The 17,593-nt window shown below is 43.7% G+C and overlaps 1 protein-coding gene across 3 annotated transcripts in view; it reads left to right on the top strand.

The window, feature by feature from the left end:
* Positions 1 to 17,593, top strand: part of PPP1R12C (protein phosphatase 1 regulatory subunit 12C) — a 144,285-nt gene that overhangs the window by 41,659 nt on the left and 85,033 nt on the right. For all 3 annotated transcript variants that reach the window (XM_073571074.1, XM_073571075.1, XM_073571072.1), the window contains exon 2: positions 15,994 to 16,124. In XM_073571074.1, the coding sequence (XP_073427175.1) occupies positions 15,994 to 16,124 (131 nt within the window). The remainder of the gene's footprint in view (positions 1 to 15,993; positions 16,125 to 17,593) is intronic.

Below are 17,593 nucleotides of genomic sequence, written 5' to 3'. Positions count from 1 at the left end.
AGCTTCACCAGCGATCAGCACAGCGACGCCCGGCGTCGCTGTGCACGTTAGTAACCAGCGCACTGATGCATGAAGCTGGTAACTAACGTACACATCGGGTATCCAAGGGACGTGCGTCCCTTGGATACCCGATGTGTACATTAGTTACCAGCAGATCGCTGGTCTCCCGCCTGTCACACGCAGCGATGAAAAGAAAAAGTCCTAGCCTTTCCTGCAGCGATACCGGCAGGGGGGCTGATCGCTGTCACACACAGCGATCTCGCTGGTGAGATCGCTGTTGTGTCACAAAAATTGTGACTCAGCAGCGATCTCGCTAGCGAGATCGCTATGTGTGACGGGGCCCTAAGGCTATGTTCACACTTTGCATTTTTGATGCATTTTTTCCCGCAGACAAAACATGCTCTCTTGGCAGAAAGAAATTTGCTTTAAAAATGCAGGTTTTGCTGCGTTTTTTGATGCATCTTTGTTATGCTACATTTGTCTCTTGTGCATGCATAAAACAAAAAAAAAAATCTGATTCTACTTCATCAGGTTTTTGTCAGCAAAAATGGATACCTGTGTTTTTTCAAATAAAAAAAAAAACACGGCATCACCATCAATACTTTTAGAAACTAGCACTTTTCCTGTTCAGCTATAACCAGTGAGGTTAATCTGATTCCTCTCTCCCGGCAGCTCAACATCAGAAACACTAGTAATTTTCTATATGACTTGTGCTACATCTCTGTCCCTGAGGGGATGCTAATGGCTGCCATATTGCATCTACTCCAATATAATGGTGCGTAATCTGCAGAGGTGCCGTGTAATTCATGTGTCCGGATCCTACATGTATGCCTGTGAGGGCTGCAGGCGTCTGGGATAGTCATTACTTTGTACGGGGACCGACAACATGCAGAGTCTCCCTTGTTTTTCCATGACTTCATGTTTCTTTGGCCCGGGCAGCTTCCTAAGATTTCGGATCCTCTCCACACCCCATTATTTATGTGTCGGCCCGTACACAAAACATTCTGCTTCATATTATTTGAGGATTTCATGTTTTTTGAGAATTTTAAGGTGTTTGGTCAAGTCCAGTATAATAGAAACCAGAATAATGAGGCCTTGTTCACAAAATCATAATTATGTCCTGATTTATAAGCCCCAGATTAGCCCTGATGACCTATAATAAGGCCAATCTGTGGCCCTTTTTTTTTTATTAGAAATTGGCCTCTGATTTTTGGTCTGTGGCAGGTTTGCTAAAGGTAAATCCAGTTTGTGTGAGCATAGCCCAGTAGTTGAGGTATAGCTACAGTATAAGCTTTCTGTACACTCCCAATGGCTGACGGTCTTTTGGCCGACCATGATATATCCTGAGTCCCCCCCATTTTCAGCCTATAGGGGACATGGTCCCTATACATTTCAGACCTACAATATACGGTAGATTTACTTTCTTTAATTATACAGAAAACCATTTTTATTCAATACTAGCTGAAGAGCCCGGCGTTGCCTGGGCATAGTAACCAACTGTGGTTAGTTATAGCAAATTATAATGATTATATTGCACACAAAAACCGTGCATCTAATCCTATCCTGTGATACTGACTGCTGAGCCGTGTATCTAATCCTATTCTGTGTGATACTGTCTGCTGAGCTGTATGCGATACTCTGTGCTGAGCTGTGTATCTAATTCTATTCTGTGTGATACTGTGTGCTGAGCTGTGTATCTAATCCTCTCCTTTGTGATACTGACTGCTGAGCTGTGTATCTAATCCTATCCTGTGTGATACTGACTGCTGAGCCGTGTATCTAATCCTATTCTGTGTGATACTGTGTGCTGAGCTGTGTATCTAATCCTCTCCTGTGTGATACTGACTGCTGAGCTGTGTATCTAATCCTATTCTGTGTGATACTGTCTGCTGAGCTGTGTGATACTGTGCTGAGCTGTGTATCTAATCCTCTTCTGTGTGATACTGACTGCTGAGCTGTGTATCTAATCCTATCCTGTGTGATACTGACTGCTGAGCCGTGTATCTAATCCTATCCTGTGTGATACTGGGCTCCCCCTGCAGTCTGTGTCAGAGGGTGGTCTGTGTTGGCACGGTAATAAATTGTGTTATTTCCAGCTTTACAGATGGACGATAACACCATAGAAATGATAAGAATAATAGGCCTCAGTTACTGTCTACAAAGAAAACTGTTGCTGATAGCAACCAATCACAGCTCGTTTTTCATCTTTTAAACAGGTCTGGGACAGCGTGGCGAGTTTTGAGTGGCGACTTTTGTGTTTCGACTTTTATGTGGTGAGGTTGGTGTATGTGTGGTGAAATGTGTGCTGAGGGTGGTATATGTGTTGAAGCACGTAATAGTGTGTGGCACATTTTGTGTGTGTGTTCTTATCCCCGTGTGTGGTGAGTATCCCATGTCAGAGCCCCACCTTAGCAACTGTACGGTATATACTCCTTGGCGCCATCGCTCTCATTCTTTAAGTCCCCCTTGTTCACATCTGGCAGCTGTCAATTTGTCTCCCAACACTTTTCCTTTCACTTTTTCCCCATTATGTAGATAGGGGCAAAATTATTTAGTGAATTGGAACACGCGGGGTTAAAATTTCGCCTCACAACATAGCCTATGACGCTCTCGGGGTCTAGACGTGTGACTGTGCAAAATTTTGTGGCTGTAGCTACGACGGTGCGGTTGCCAATCCCGGACATACACACATACACACCCACATTGATCTTTATATATTAGATGGAAATGGGGACTTCTCGGCACACCCTTGATGTGGCCCAGGGCTCAGTGCACCGTTGTGATCTCTTAATAATCGTGCTTGATTGACAGAGCTTACTAGCCCAGAGCGAGCACTGCGTTAACGCCCAGTGCTGCACATCTGCACGCTCTCCTGTCTGCTGGGCACCCGCACGCTCTCCTGTCTGCTGGGCACCCGCACGCTCTCCTGTCTGCTGGGCACCCGCACGCTCTCCTGTCTGCTGGGCACCCGCACGCTCTCCTGTCTGCTGGGCACCTGCACGCTCTCCTGTCTGCTGCACTCACTTGCAGACAGGAGAGAGGGTTGAGAGTCTTTCTGCCAAGGGCAGGTGTGTATATACTTTATGAATTACATGTTTTTGCAGTGTTTCGCTTATGTTTTATTGGCAAATTACGCTGTTCCTTTTATAAATCTTATTTGTTACCCAGCCTCCATTGTAGACAGCGACCTGGAGTCCATGAGAAGCTTGTGAATGGGTTTCTAAGCAGGAAAAAAAAAAAGCAACGAAAAATAAGAAAATCAAATAAATTGGATTAAATAAAAATAAGTCTTGGACAAATGCATTGAGCGGCATGGGAGCTGGAGTGTCCTACAATAATAATAATAATAAATTTTATTTTTATAGTGCCAACATATTCCGCAGCACTTTACATTTCAGAGGGGATTTGTACAGACAATAGACATTACAGCATAACAATAATCACATACAGTAGATAACAAATACCAAGAGGAATGAGGGCCCTGCTCGCAAGCTTACAGTCTATGAGGAAAGAGGTAGACACGAAAGGTGGGTGGTAACAGTTGCCCTGATTGTATGGACCAGCCATAATGTTAAGTGTGTAACAGTACAAACACAGAGGGCTAATGGATGCATAACGCATGTGGGAACATGATGCGGGAAATCTGGTTATGGCAAAACTTTTGGCTGTGCCACACAGGGATAGATTAGGTTAATGTGTTGAGGCGATAGGCCAGTCTGAATAAATGCGTTTTCAGGGCACGCTTAAAATTGTGGGGATTGGGGAATAATCGTATTGACCTGGGAAGTGCATTCCAAATAATTGGCGCGGCACGTGTAAAGTCTTGGAGACGGGAGTGGGAGGTTCTGACTATTGAGGATGCTAACCTCAGGTCATCAGCAGAACGGAGGGTGCGGGTAGGGTGGTATACTGAAACAAGGGAGGAGATGTAGGGTGGTGCTGAACCATGGAGGGCTTTGTGGGTGAGGGTAATAAGTTTATACTGAATTCTGGAGTGGATAGGTAACCAGTGTAATGACTGGCACAAGGTAGAGGCATCAGTGTAACGATTGGTGAGGAATATGATCCTGGCTGCAGCATTCAAGACAGATTGGAGAGGGGAGAGTTTGGTAAGAGGGAGACCAATTAGAAGAGAGTTACAATAGTCGAGACGAGAATGAATAAGAGAAACAGTAAGAGTTTTTGCAGACTCGAAAGTAAGAAAAGGTCGCATTCTAGAAATGTTTTTGAGGTGCAGATGACAAGAGCGAGCCAGTGATCGAATATGAGGGGCAAAGGAAAGCTCGGAATCAAGTATGACCCCAAGACAGCGGGCCTGTCGCTGGGGAGTAATAGTGGAACCACCCACAGAAATAGCAATGTCGGGTATAGGTACATTAGTAGAGGGAAGAAACACCAGGAGTTCAGTCTTTGACAGGTTCAGTTTCAGATATAGTGAGGACATGATATTAGACACAGCGTTTAGACAATCGCCGGTGTTTTCTAGAAAGGCTGGCGTGATGTCAGGAGAAGAAGCGTATAATTGGGTGTCATCAGCATAGAGATGGTACTGGAAACCAAATCTACTGATTGTTTGACCAATAGGGGCAGTGTACAAGGAGAAGAGGAGGGGGCCTAGAACCGATCCTTGGGGGACCCCAACAGTAAGGGGAAGGTGAGAGGAGGAGGAACCGGCAAAAGATACAGTAAAGGAGCGGTCGGAGAGATAGGAGGAGAACCAGAAGAGAACGGTGTCCTTAAGGCCAATGGAACGGAGCATAGTGAGGAGGAGCTGATGATCCACAGTGTCGAATGCTGCAGAGAGATACAAGAGAATTAGCATGGAGTAATGACCATTTGATTTAGCTGTGAGCAGATCATTAGAGACTTTAGTGAGGGCAAGACAAGGACAGGAGAGGCTACAGGGTCCGTCCTTGCCCTTTGGTTCGGGTATAAAGCTGTCCATGGTTATTTGTCACAGCTGAGTAAAAGTGTTACAGGACAAATGTAACAGATCTGTGTATACAGAGGGCGCGGGGAAGACTTTGGGGTTATAATACATACCTTTGGAGCCGAGCAAGGACTTGAGACAGAAATGGCACGGCAGGACTGGCAGCCACTATATAAATAACATGTCTATCTTTTGACGATACTGACGAACAGAATAGTCATTGCCCCCCACCCACCAAAAAAGAAATCCTAGAATGGCTGATAACAGGGAAAAGTAGAGATGAGTATTAGATTTTCTGATCTCTGTAATCTAAGTGGTGATTTTCTTCTTGTGGAGAGAGACATGTCTGTCAGTGAGGAGCTTATAAGCCATGCATGCTACTCTAGGAAATTAAATATGAAAATTGCCTCTTCAGAGAGAAAGAGGACTAGAACTCTATAGCGTCACCTATTGGAAATAGCGATCCTGAAACTCAATATCGACCCTTTAACGAGCCTTGTCACATGACTTGGGATAAAAGCCAAACAAGAATCTCACTTTGCAGACACGTGTTTCAGGATGTTGCCCCTCATCAGTGCAAAGTATGTGATCTGTTCTCTGTGAGAGGACCTACATATGGGGTCTATGGTCACCTTGAATAGGCAGAGATTTTTGTGTGCCCGTACACATAATACTTGCAAAATGCATATGGTTTCATTGCAATTTGCTGTATGACTTTGACTGGCAAAACATATTAAAACCAAGACACATTGGTTTTTGGTGAGTTTTTGACATTGCATATTTTCGCTGCTGTTTTACAGATCAGACAAAATGACAGAGCTCTTTTTTCCAACTGTGTTTCATCTGTTTTTAATCTGTCACAGGTCAATTAAGAGAATCATTGATTAATAAAAGTCCAGTTTTTAAAAAATAAATGAAAAAAAAAATCTGATGGAAATCTGATAACCCAAAGAGAAAAACGTTCCATTTTCCTCATTTTGAGAATATAGCCAGGGATGTGGATTCGGTAAGCCAAACCTCTTCCACCTGATGAAGACGGATCCTCCGTCGAAACGCGTTGTGGTTTAAACCAATCTCTTGTCTGAGTCTTTTTCCTGCGCTCCTAAGACCGGTTTCCATTTTCTGAAACCTCTGACTCATGACTCCTGCTCCACGACTCCGTTCTGTGACTCCTAGCAAAATGTAGTTGCACAGCATGTGGCGGTGCAGCCCTGGCCTTATTGTGCTGGGTTTTGACCTGCTGTATACAGTCCACAGACACTAAAGGTACTGTCACACTTAGCGATGCACCAGCGATATGACGCGGTCAGGATCGCTTGTGCATCGCTAAGTGGTCGCTAGTGAGCTGCCACACAGGTAGATCTCACCAGAGACATCGCTGGGGACGGGGGTCGCTGCTTACCTGTCAGACGAGGCGATCCTGACATCCTCCCGCCCGCGTCCACGCGTCTCTCGTCGGCGCCACAGGAAGCGGCCGACGAGAAACGGCCCAGGGCGTTCTCGCGCGATCAGCGGTAACCAGCGGGGGAGCGGTCGGAGGTAAGTATCAGACATAGCGATATCTCTGCTATGTCACAAAAACCAGTGACGTTATAGTGATATTGCTTGTGATATCACTTAGTGTGACAGGCCCTTAAGGAGGACGCTTCACTCCCAGGACTGTTGAATATTGACCCCATTTATTGCAGGAGTGACTATCCTATATATGGAGAGACTGGAATGTCTTAACTCTTTCACCTCTGATTTGTATTGGGATTATCTATTAAGAAACTGACGGGAAGTGATGTAATTGTGGAGTCAAATGGACATTGAACTCTTCAGGTTTCTTGTATGGTGTAATTTCTCTGTTTAGTCGCAGATCTTGGTAGCCGTGTTTCAGACTGTAGACACACATGAGCTGATATATAGCCAGTGGGCTTTACCTCTTCCTATGGATTTTTTGCTCAACGTGTGATAGTCCTCATTCCCTGCGGTACATGCATCGCTGTAATTGAACATTATCCTTCATTCAGACATTTATTTATTTTTTTTGCATATGAGAGAAACTGTCTTCTGCATTATTCAAAATATAAGTAGAACCTCAGGTCAAGATAGCAGAAAATAGGAAAAAAGTAGATCTACTAATTGAGGAAAGGTGTGGAGGGGTAAATATTGCTAATTTTAATGTACATGGGTAGAATAGGGAGATTAGAGACCTGTTAAAGGGGCTATCTTGGATTATTTTGTTTATCTCATAGGTCCAAGAACTTACAGGCAGGTGGTTGCTAACTACTTGTTCTGCTCATGTCTGATATTCTGCTGCTTCATTTAACTTCATGTCTACAGAGCAGCGGTTTCCCTTCCAGACTGCTGCAGACGTCTGTCTGATTGACAGCCAGCTCCTCGCAGTTAGGGAGTTGGCTGTCAATCAGCATGATGTCTGCAGTCGTGCCTTGTCCACAGAGAAGAAGCTGCTCTGTCGACATGTCAATGGAAACTACAGATTCGCAGGCATGAGCGGTCTGTGACCTCCTTGTACTGGGTGCAATAGTCAAATAGTCTCCGATATCCCCTTTAAGTGTTCTTCTGCAGCATGGGGTGTGTATGTATGTGTATACAACGGTGTGTGCATATATAATATACTGTGTGTGTGTGTATATATATATATATATATATATATATATATATATATATATATATATATATATATATATATATATATATATACACACACACACACACACACACACACACACACACACACACACACACACACACACAACGTTGTGTGTATATATAATATATATATATATATAATATTGCTCAAAAAAAGGGAACACTTAAACAGAATATAACTCCTCAAGTAAATCCAGACACCCTGAATGAAAGAGTGTTTCTGCAGGTGGGGACCACAGACCACCTCTCAGTGCCAATGCTTTCTGGCTGATGTTTTGGTCACTTTTGAATGTTTGTTGTGTTTTCACACTCGTGGTAGCGTGAGACGAACTCTACAACCCACACCAGTTGCTCAGGTAGTGCAGCTCATCCAGGATGGCACATCAATGCGAGCTGTGGCAAGAAGGTTTGCTGTGTCTGTCAGCATAGTGTCCAGAGGCTGGAGGCACTACCAGGAGACAGGCCAGTACACCAGGAGATGTGGAGGGGGCCGTAGGAGGGCAACAACCCAGCAGCAGGACCGCTACCTCTGCCTTTGTGCAAGGAGGAACAGGAGGAGCACTGCCAGAGCCCTGCAAAATGACCTCCAGCACAAATGTACATGTGTGTGTACAAATTGTTGGAAACCGACTCCATGAGGATGGTTTGAGGGCCCAATGTTCACAGATATGGGTTGTGTTCACAACCCAACACCATGCAGGACGCTTGGCATTTGCCACAGAACACCAGGATTGGCAAATTCGCCACTGGCGCTCTGTTCTCTTCGCAGGTGAAAGCAGGATCACACTGCGCACATGTGACTGATGTGACAGAGTCTGGAGACACCATGGAGAGCGATCTGCTGCCTGCAACATCCTTCAGCATAAGGCCTATTTCACACTTCCGTTTTTGACCATCAGTCAAAATCCGCCGGTTTTTGAAAAAAACGGATCCGCCATTTTTTTTTGGCGGATCCGTTTTTTTCCCTATTGAGTTGCATTACCGGCGGATCTTGATGGATGGCCATCTGTTGGATCTGTTTTTTTGCGGATCCGCCAAATTTTTTGCGTCCGCCGGCATGCCTGGACGGACCATGCAACTTTTTTTTGTGTTGTAGGATCCGCATTTTACAGTGCGCATGCTTGGAGAAAGCAAGTGAGCCGGAAATTTAACCCTGAAATCCTTTCTGGCGGAGAAAAAAAAATTCTCGCTCTCTCGGGCAACGGTTCCTTTAAAATTCTTCAGTCGGCGGATCCGTCAAAAAACTGATCCAGTGGCATCCGTTCACATCAGTTAGGAATGGATCCGCTTTTCCGCCTTTTTGGCGGATTTTAACTGACACTAAAAACTGAAATGTGAAACAGGCCTAACCGGTTTGCCAGTGGGTCAGTTATGGTGTGGGTTGGCATTTCTTTGGAGGGCCGCACAGCCCTCCATATGCTCGCCAGAAGTAGCCTGACTGCTATTAGGTATCGAGATGAGATTCTCAGACCCCTTGTGAGACCATATGCTGGTGCGGTTGGCCCTGGGTTCCTCTTAATGCAGGACAATGCCATACCTCATGTGGCTGGAGTGTGTCAACAGTTCCTGCAAGATGAAGGCATTGAAGCTATGGACTGGCCCGCCCGTTCCCCAGACCTGAATCTGATTGAACACATCTGGGACATCATGTCTCGCTCCATCCACCAACGTCACGTTGCACCACAGACTGTCCAGGAGTTGGCGGATGCTTTCGTCCAGGTGTGGGAGGAGATCCCACAGGAGACCATCTGCTGCCTCATCAGGAGCATGCCCAGGCATTGTACAGTAGGGAGGTCATACACGTACGTGGAGGCCACACACAATACTGAGCCTCATTTTGATTTTTTTTTTTTTTTAAGGACATTACACTCCATTTTAATTTTGTTTGTGATTCCAAATCCAGGCTTCCATTGGTAAATAAGTTTGATTTTCATTGATGATTTTTGTGTGATTTTGTTGTCAGCACATTCAGCTTTGTATAGAACAAAGTATTCAATGAGAATATTTGTCATTCAGATCTAGGATGTGTTATTTGAGTGTTCCCTTTATTTTTTTGAGCAGTGTGTGTATATAGCATTACAGCACGCACATATACAGTCCATGCACACTCTGCTCTCCTACATACTGTCAGTTGTGAGCCACTGACAAACAGCTGATTTCATCTTTTAGACACGTATAATTCTTCGTTTCTCGGCAGCACAGTCCTCGCATGTAATGACGCCCGTGCTGGCAATAATAATGCAGAATGCATATTTATAGATTCATTTCTCATCGTCCGTTTTCTTTAATGTTCCCCTCTGTGTCTTTATGGATTAATTCACAATGTTTCATATCTGCGAGTTGTTTCTTACCTCATGGACCATTTCTGTAGGGAGTCCCTGCACTTTGGGTGCAGGTCACAAAGAGGCGCGCACACTGCAAAAAAAATGCTTGCTTTAAATCTTTTCTGAATCTACAGCGCAATCCTCGTGTCGAGCATGTAGATTTTTGTGCGGATTTGAAAGGAGTGATCTCTGAAATGTAAACACTTGCGGCATACTGAAAAATCCACAGCATGCAGTATCCAGCACAGAAAATGTTCCACAAACTTGTTCATCTTTCATCCACTTGGCTGGCGCTGCTGCCTGCTGAGGATGTGTAATGCACTTTCCTGTTCCGGGTGCATTTATCCTATGTGCGGACCCGTAGGCTGGTAATGACCTATGTGTCCATATTTGCAAGATGCGATACATTTTGCAGTCAGAATTTGCGGGGGAATAGACTGTTTCCATTCTTCCTCCTCCAGAGCGTTGTGTCTCCATTAGGCAGAGCGTTTCCAATGCTATCATTAGGCAGTCTGTTTTATCACATTGTGCTATATGTAGGTGTAGTGGGAATCCTGCTCCTCGCCGCTCTCGCACCTCCGCTTTGCCGAATCTGTCACCGCAGTCATAGTCGCACTTCTGCAGACTTTTGGCAAGTTTATTCTTGACACACGTCATGATCTCCTCCTGGCTGAAGACAGGAAGCCTTAACAATAGAAGACAGGCAGTTACCGAAATAACCCGCTTACTGTTAAAGGGGAAGGCTCCTCCTTTGGAATAGTGCTCAATGAATGACCCTTTAAATAAAATATTAGTGGGTGTCACTGCTGAATCGCCTACATGGCTGTAACTTTACATTTAAAGGAGAACTTTTGAGGAAAATGCAGCTTTCTAAGGTAATTTACTGGGGGTGCGAATAGTATTTTGACTCTCATAAGGCTGAATAGGCTTGTTTGGTTTAACAGTAAGGCCTGTTTCACACTTCAGTTTTTTGTGTCAGTTAAAATCCGCCAAAAAGGCGGAAAGCGGATCCGGTCCTAACTGATGTGAATGGATGCCACCGGATCCGTTTTTTTGACAGATCCGCCGAGTGAAGAATTTTAAAGGAACCGCTGCCCGGGAAGGAGAGAGAGAGAGAGAGAATTTTTTTCTGTCCACCAGACATGATTTCAGGGTTAAATTTCCTCCTGACTTCATTCCTCCGGGCATGCGCTCTATGAAAATGCGGATCCTGCAGTAGAAAAAACGTTACATGGTCCGCCCAGGCATCTCGGCGGACGCAAAAACATTGACGGATCCGCAAAAAAACCGGATCCAACGGATGGCCATCCGTCAAGATCTGCCGGTAATGCAAATCAATGGGGAATAAAATGGATCCGCCAAAAAAAATGGCGGATCCGTTTTTTTGTAAATACGGCGGATTTTGACTGATGGTCAAAAACAGAAGTGTGAAACAGGCTTAAGAAACGAGGCCAGAAGACAACCTTTTTTGATAGCCATTTACAAGGTTGACTCATCGATATAAATGGGTAAAATTGCTCTTGTAAAAACAAGCAACTTTGCAATTTGATTTTTATTAAAAACCCTTTCCGTTGCCAATAATGTAGGGATTTGTAACTTGATTATTTGCTGCTTCGGATACTGCCCATCTCTGCGGTTTCAGTGGTGGCCTGTGTCCTCACCCAGCACTTGATATAGACCTGCTTGTTGCCGCTCTGTATCGCTGGATCCAGTTGGCTTTAATTCCCCTGCCCTGCGCCCTTGTTACAAAGACAAAGCGCCCCCTATAGCCGCATCGGAAAGTACAGTATGGGCCAGTGCCGTCACCATGCCTCTATTCCGAAGATTCAATAAAGCCGGAGCGCTCTGCCCCCTGGCAAGCAGGAAGGTAAGTGGAATGGTAGAAGTGCGTTCCTGAAGGCGTATAAGACAACCCCTTTAAATGAAAATGAACCTACCTGTGGTTGTTTATTAGGGGTCTCCTCAGACTCTGTAGCTAGTATTTTGACCCCCAACAGTCTGAATAGGTTTGGGCTGCGGGTCGGCAGTAACGGTCAAGGTCAGTGGATAACCTACAGGATTATTCAGATCTCCATTCATTTAAAGGGTTATTCCCTTTGTCATAAATGTACAGGAATCGATGGTACTCGGCTCACCCAAGCCTAGATGATTGCGTGGCTGTTTGCTAGGCAGGACACGAGGAAAGGGAGATGAGCCAGCAACCAAAATAAAATCTCTTAAGCGTTTCAGGCACAACAGGCCCTTAGTCATAGCATGATTTCTGTGATTAAGGGCCAGTTGTGCCTGAAACACATCAGCTATGCTTAGATCTCCATACATTGTTGTTCTGAAGAAACCCAAGATTATATTTTGGATGCTGGCTCACCCTTTACTCATAAATGGTTATTGTCTGATAATGCTTACAAATATAAGCAATTTTATAAAAAATAAGATTGGAATAAGCCCTTTAAGGATTTTTTTTTTTTCAATGCCATGAACATGCAGTGGTGGTTCTATTTTATATACAGCAGCAGCTCTGCTCTGATATCACAGGCTGCTGATGTGAATTGGCACCATAGAAGCAGTATACAGTAGGTGAATCTCTTAGCACCTCCTCATCGTGATCCAGCTGTCATGTGATCGTGGGGTGCTGGGAGAGAGCAGAACCTGCGGGCTCCGAACAGGCCCAAATCGTCTCTGCAGTGCCGGCAGGAGGCTGGGTTTTCCCCGTAACTTGGTTTAATATACCAGCCCCAATTACCCTGGAATTGGATAGCATTTCCTTGATTTGACCTGAATGGTTACCCGTTCAGAGCATGATCTCCATCACTCCTGCACATAGCTGCAGGGCTTATTAGTGGATGTTATAAGGGTGCTGGACGTGGCTGTGACAGCCTGCAGAAAGTGTTGGCAGCGGAAGCACCGTTGGGAAAGTGATCAGGGCAGTAAGCGCTCCTCTGATGGCTGCTTTCCAGTACAACGCTCGGCTGGCCCCTGTCATTAGCAGGACAGAATTCTCTGCAGCTGGAAGTGAATTTGCAATGGATAATGACATCAGCAGAGCTCCTCTTGTGTGTTAAGCAGGGAAAATACTTTTTTTTATGGATGAAGTAAACATTGGCTGTAATCTCCATCCACGTTGTTTCCCAGTAGGGGATTAAATCATGTAGGACCCATGCCAGATGCGTTAATCAGAACGACCCATGTGTTTCATGAGCGGAGTGCGAGACATGGCTCGTGCCCAATGTAACTGTTATGTGAACGCCATTTCCCTTTTCCATGTGATTTTCCTTCACTCTACAGGACATTTTTGCTAGAAATTAACTATATTGCACTACAACGACATACTTTTTATTGTTTTGGTTAGGTGACTGGGGTTACGTGGGTTTTGTGACCACTTTGTGGTATCACAAGTTACAGAGAGAGGCATAAAACATAGGCCACATCTGCAAATAAAATGTGTATGTATTCTGTAATTGTAGATATTACTACTAAAACGGTTTTCAGGTATGGTGTCGGTGTCTGCACACTGCCATCCTGCATTTATAGATGTGATAGATTTAAAAAATGATTATATGATATATATTATATCTATTTTTTTCTTTCTATATCGCAATCTGTATTGAAAATGAAAAATAGAAATCTTGCAATTTCTGCACTGAGCACTAAAGCTATTTCGGGGTCATACTTCCTGATATTTCCGGAAACACAAGAACATAACCATAATGGTCAGACCCTGTCTTTTGTAATGAGGTGTCTATTGAGTGTGTGGAAAGGTAATTGTGAAGGGAGGGAGGAGCAGGGTGAGTTGTGAGGATCTTCTATTGTGTTATCAGCTGTGTATAGAGGTGTTATCAGTCATTGTAATCACCCCTCTGGTGAGGAGCCTTTAAAAAATGCATTTTTTTTTTACATGCAGTTTTTTTCAGGCTCATCATTAAAGCCTATAGAAAAAAATCTGCACAGGTAAACGTAATCTACACACAGTTGAAACGCAGCAGATTTTTTTCTTTCCAAAAAAGCAGATTTTACGTTCCATTGGAACATGGCCTTTGCACAATGTGAATAGACTGCAGATTTTTCATTCGCATTTGTGGGTGGAAAATCCACAGCAAATCTCATCCTGTTTGATTTTACTGTAATCTCAAGTATAGGCTTAAATGAAAGGAGGTTTTACTAGTGTGAGACCTGTAGATCAGGAGAGCAGACTGTTGGTCATTACATGTCTCACACTGGTAACCCCCCTTTCATTTATGATAAACTTTGGAGGTAGACTCTCACAGAGATCTGTCTGGACCAGAGTTATGAACCGTTAATTTCTGTGGAATTAGACATTAGACCGCAGATATCAAGGTATCATTTTATTCAGCTTCCTATGACCTCTGGCGGCTTAGGAGGGTTGATTCAACTGATAGATTCTCTTTTTAAAAGGTTTAATCACTTTCATTAACTCAATGTCCCCTGCTGCAGGTTATTATAAAGAAACAAACAGCATGGTACTCTCCTTCCCCGGGGTCTACTGGCGAGTCGACGCTGCTACTACTGGTGTCAGGCATTGGCTATGGCGCTAACAGTCATGTCGACAGCGCGACAGCCTGTCAATGCGCTCAGCGACTCTGAAGGCGGTGTTTTGTCTACACTTGCTGTGCCGCTGTTCTCAGTGCTTGGCTTCCATGCTGTCAATGTGACTTAGCCCCGCAGTCAATGCCAGTCATTGAGCGAAGCTGCAGAGACTCACCAGTGGATCCGGGGAAGGCGAGTACAGAACGGTTTGTTTCTTTATAAGAAAATGCAGAAAGGGACATCCATTTCCTGAAAATCTTTTAAGGAGTTTGCGAGTTCTTGGAGAAATAAAAAGGCATTTACAATTGAAAGGTGGTTTGTGTGATGAAACATGTGTGCAAACAAATATTCCTTGTGAATCTACCAAGAGTAAAAATGATGACTTTCATCTGTCTTCCTTCTCCACCCCACACACTCCCTGGTTTCTCTTCTTAATTGCAATCACAGAGCAGGTTGCAGCGCATTCTTATCTCATAGTTTTGTCAGGTTGTTGGCCTCTGTATCCACTGAAGCTACAGAAATGATTAAGGTCCCAGGAATGAGCAAGGTGTAAAAGAGGGGGGGGGGGGGGCTCAGCTGTGGATTCATCCTAGTAAAGTATGAGCCAGGGGTACAATCTGTGATTGTGCCAGGGTTTTGGCACCCTGTAGTGCACCATCTGTGGGGTCAGGGAACTGTGAAAGTTGTAGTATACTGGCGAATGTAGAAGGTGCAGCTGCTGCTGTAATATTTGCAGAATTGAATTCTGTAGATTGAACTACCATAAGTAATTAGAATTAGACAGTCGTGCCACACTGTGGACATGGTCTAAATTAGTTTAGGCTTGTCTCCAGTTCAGGTCCAGTCCTCTGAAGCTGAGCAGGGAAACTCTGGCACAAAATGTTGTTTTTGTTTTTTTTTGTTTTTTTTTAAGGGTCACTGAAATATATTTTTAAATTTTGTTCACCTAACCATACCAATTATTTTTATAAGTTGCACTTGTTATTTTTTCCCCCACCTGTTTAATCATTGTGACTTGAATTGGCAGCGTTATTTTACATTTTATATAATTTTTGGGTCAAATTTCAATATTTAATCTGATTTCCCATGTAATTTGAACTGATATATAAGCTCCAGTTATAGGGGAAATTCAGCCTCATGGCTACATAACAGAGCTGACTGGTGCTCCTAGGGCTCAGCGGCTCGTGCTTGCTTTCTACACCCAGCGATCATGTTTCCTGGGTCTGGAGGAGGAAGCACTGTCAGTGCTTTCTATATATTGTGCACACAGCCCTTGTTAAGGCAAATAATATCGTGAGAACCAGCAACATAAATGTATGTCCTAATCACAGGTTGATTTTTTTATTTTGTACCATCTCATCCACTTTACTGGTACTATAATATACAATAAATCCTCCCTGACCTTAGAAAGTTATTGGTTTATCTCTTATTTAACCACATGAGTTCTCTCCAAAGTGGTAACAGTATTGTGGAGCTGTTGAATCGCCTGTTGTATTTTGCGTTCTTTTATAATTATTGACAGTATCATTATTTTTTTCCTAGGCCTGTATAGATGAAAACCTCGAAGTGGTAGAGTTCCTAGTAAACCACGGTGCCAATGTGAATCAAGCGGACAACGAAGGATGGACGCCTTTACATGTCGCGGCTTCCTGTGGCTACATGGAAATAGCAGAGTGAGTGTAAAAACTGGAGGCCATTGTGCACCATGCCATTCCAGTGTTAGCAGTTAGACTCATATTTTACAAAGTAAATTCTCTGAATCCTCACAGATTTCTGAAATTTTCATCCTTGTCCTCTGTCTTTTGTCCTTTTGGCCACTGATGTGTAGGGAGCACCACATTGACTTAGTGTCTGGCTTAAACCAGCATGGTTCTAACATGGCCAATGGATTAATCTTGGTTTCCATGCCCGTGTTCGCCGTTTTCCATCTAAATAGCAATAGGTTTGAAATTTCCAGAAAGTGAGAGATGTGTTGAATCAAGATTAGCGTTACTGAGTCGCAATAAATCCACCACGTATATGCACGATCGCTTCATGTCCCGTACTACGGATGTAGTCATTGGTGTTTTTTATCCCATTTTATGCAGTTTATTACTCCCTTTGTATTAATAAGCTGATTTTTTTTTTTTCCAAATTTTTAAAGCAGGCCAGTATTTTTTTTTAGTATTGCATTTTCTTTCATTCTTTGATGCATCATTGGTTTAATCAATATTATTTTCTCACCAAGGTATGTGTTTACTTATATATTTATTGTAGCTACAGTGCCTTGGGTAAGTGTTCGGCCCCTTGGAACTTTTCAACCTTTTCCCACATATCATGCTTCAGACATAAAGATACCAAATGTAAATTTTTGGTGAAGAATCAACAACAAGTGGGACACAATTGTGAAGTTGAACAAAATTTATTGGTTATTTTAAATTTTTGTGGAAATTCAAAAACGGAAAAGTGGGGCGTGCAATATTATTCAGCCCCTTTACTTTCAGTGCAGCAAACTCACTCTAGAAGTTCATTGTGGATCTCTGAATGATCCAATGTTGTCCTAAATGACTAATGATGATAACTATAATTCACCTGTGTGTAATCAAGTCTCCGTATAAATGCACCTGCTTTGTGATAGTCTCAGGGTTCTGTTTGAAGCACAAAGAGCATCATGAAGACCAAGGAACACAACAGGCAGGTCCGTGATACTGTTGTGGAGAAGTTTAAAGCTGGATTTTGATACAAAATGATTTCCAAAACTTTAAATATCCCAAGGATGCACTGTGCAGGCGATCATATTGAAATGGAAGGAGTATCATACCACTGCAAGTCTACCAAGACCAGCTGTCCCTCTAAACTTTTATCTCAAACAAGGAGAAGACTCATCAGAGATGAAGCCAAGAGGCCCATGATCACTGGATGAACTGCAGAGATCTACAGCTGAGGTGGGACAGTCTGTCCATAGGCAACAATCAGTTGTACACTGCACAAATCTGGCCTTTATGAAAGAGTGGCAAGATTCTCAAAGAAATCCATAAAAAGTGTAGTTTAAAGTTTGCAGCAAGCCACCTGGGAGACACACCAAACATGTGGAAGAAGGTGCTCTGGTCAGATGAAACCAAAATCGAACTTTTTGGCAACAATGCCAAACGATATGTTTGGT

Source organism: Dendrobates tinctorius, unplaced genomic scaffold (assembly GCF_039654945.1).
Source record: "Dendrobates tinctorius isolate UK_male_01 unplaced genomic scaffold, ASM3965494v1 ptg000028l, whole genome shotgun sequence".
In the NCBI taxonomy this organism is placed as follows: domain Eukaryota; kingdom Metazoa; phylum Chordata; class Amphibia; order Anura; family Dendrobatidae; genus Dendrobates; species Dendrobates tinctorius.
This window is presented reverse-complemented; position numbering and strand designations above follow the sequence as displayed.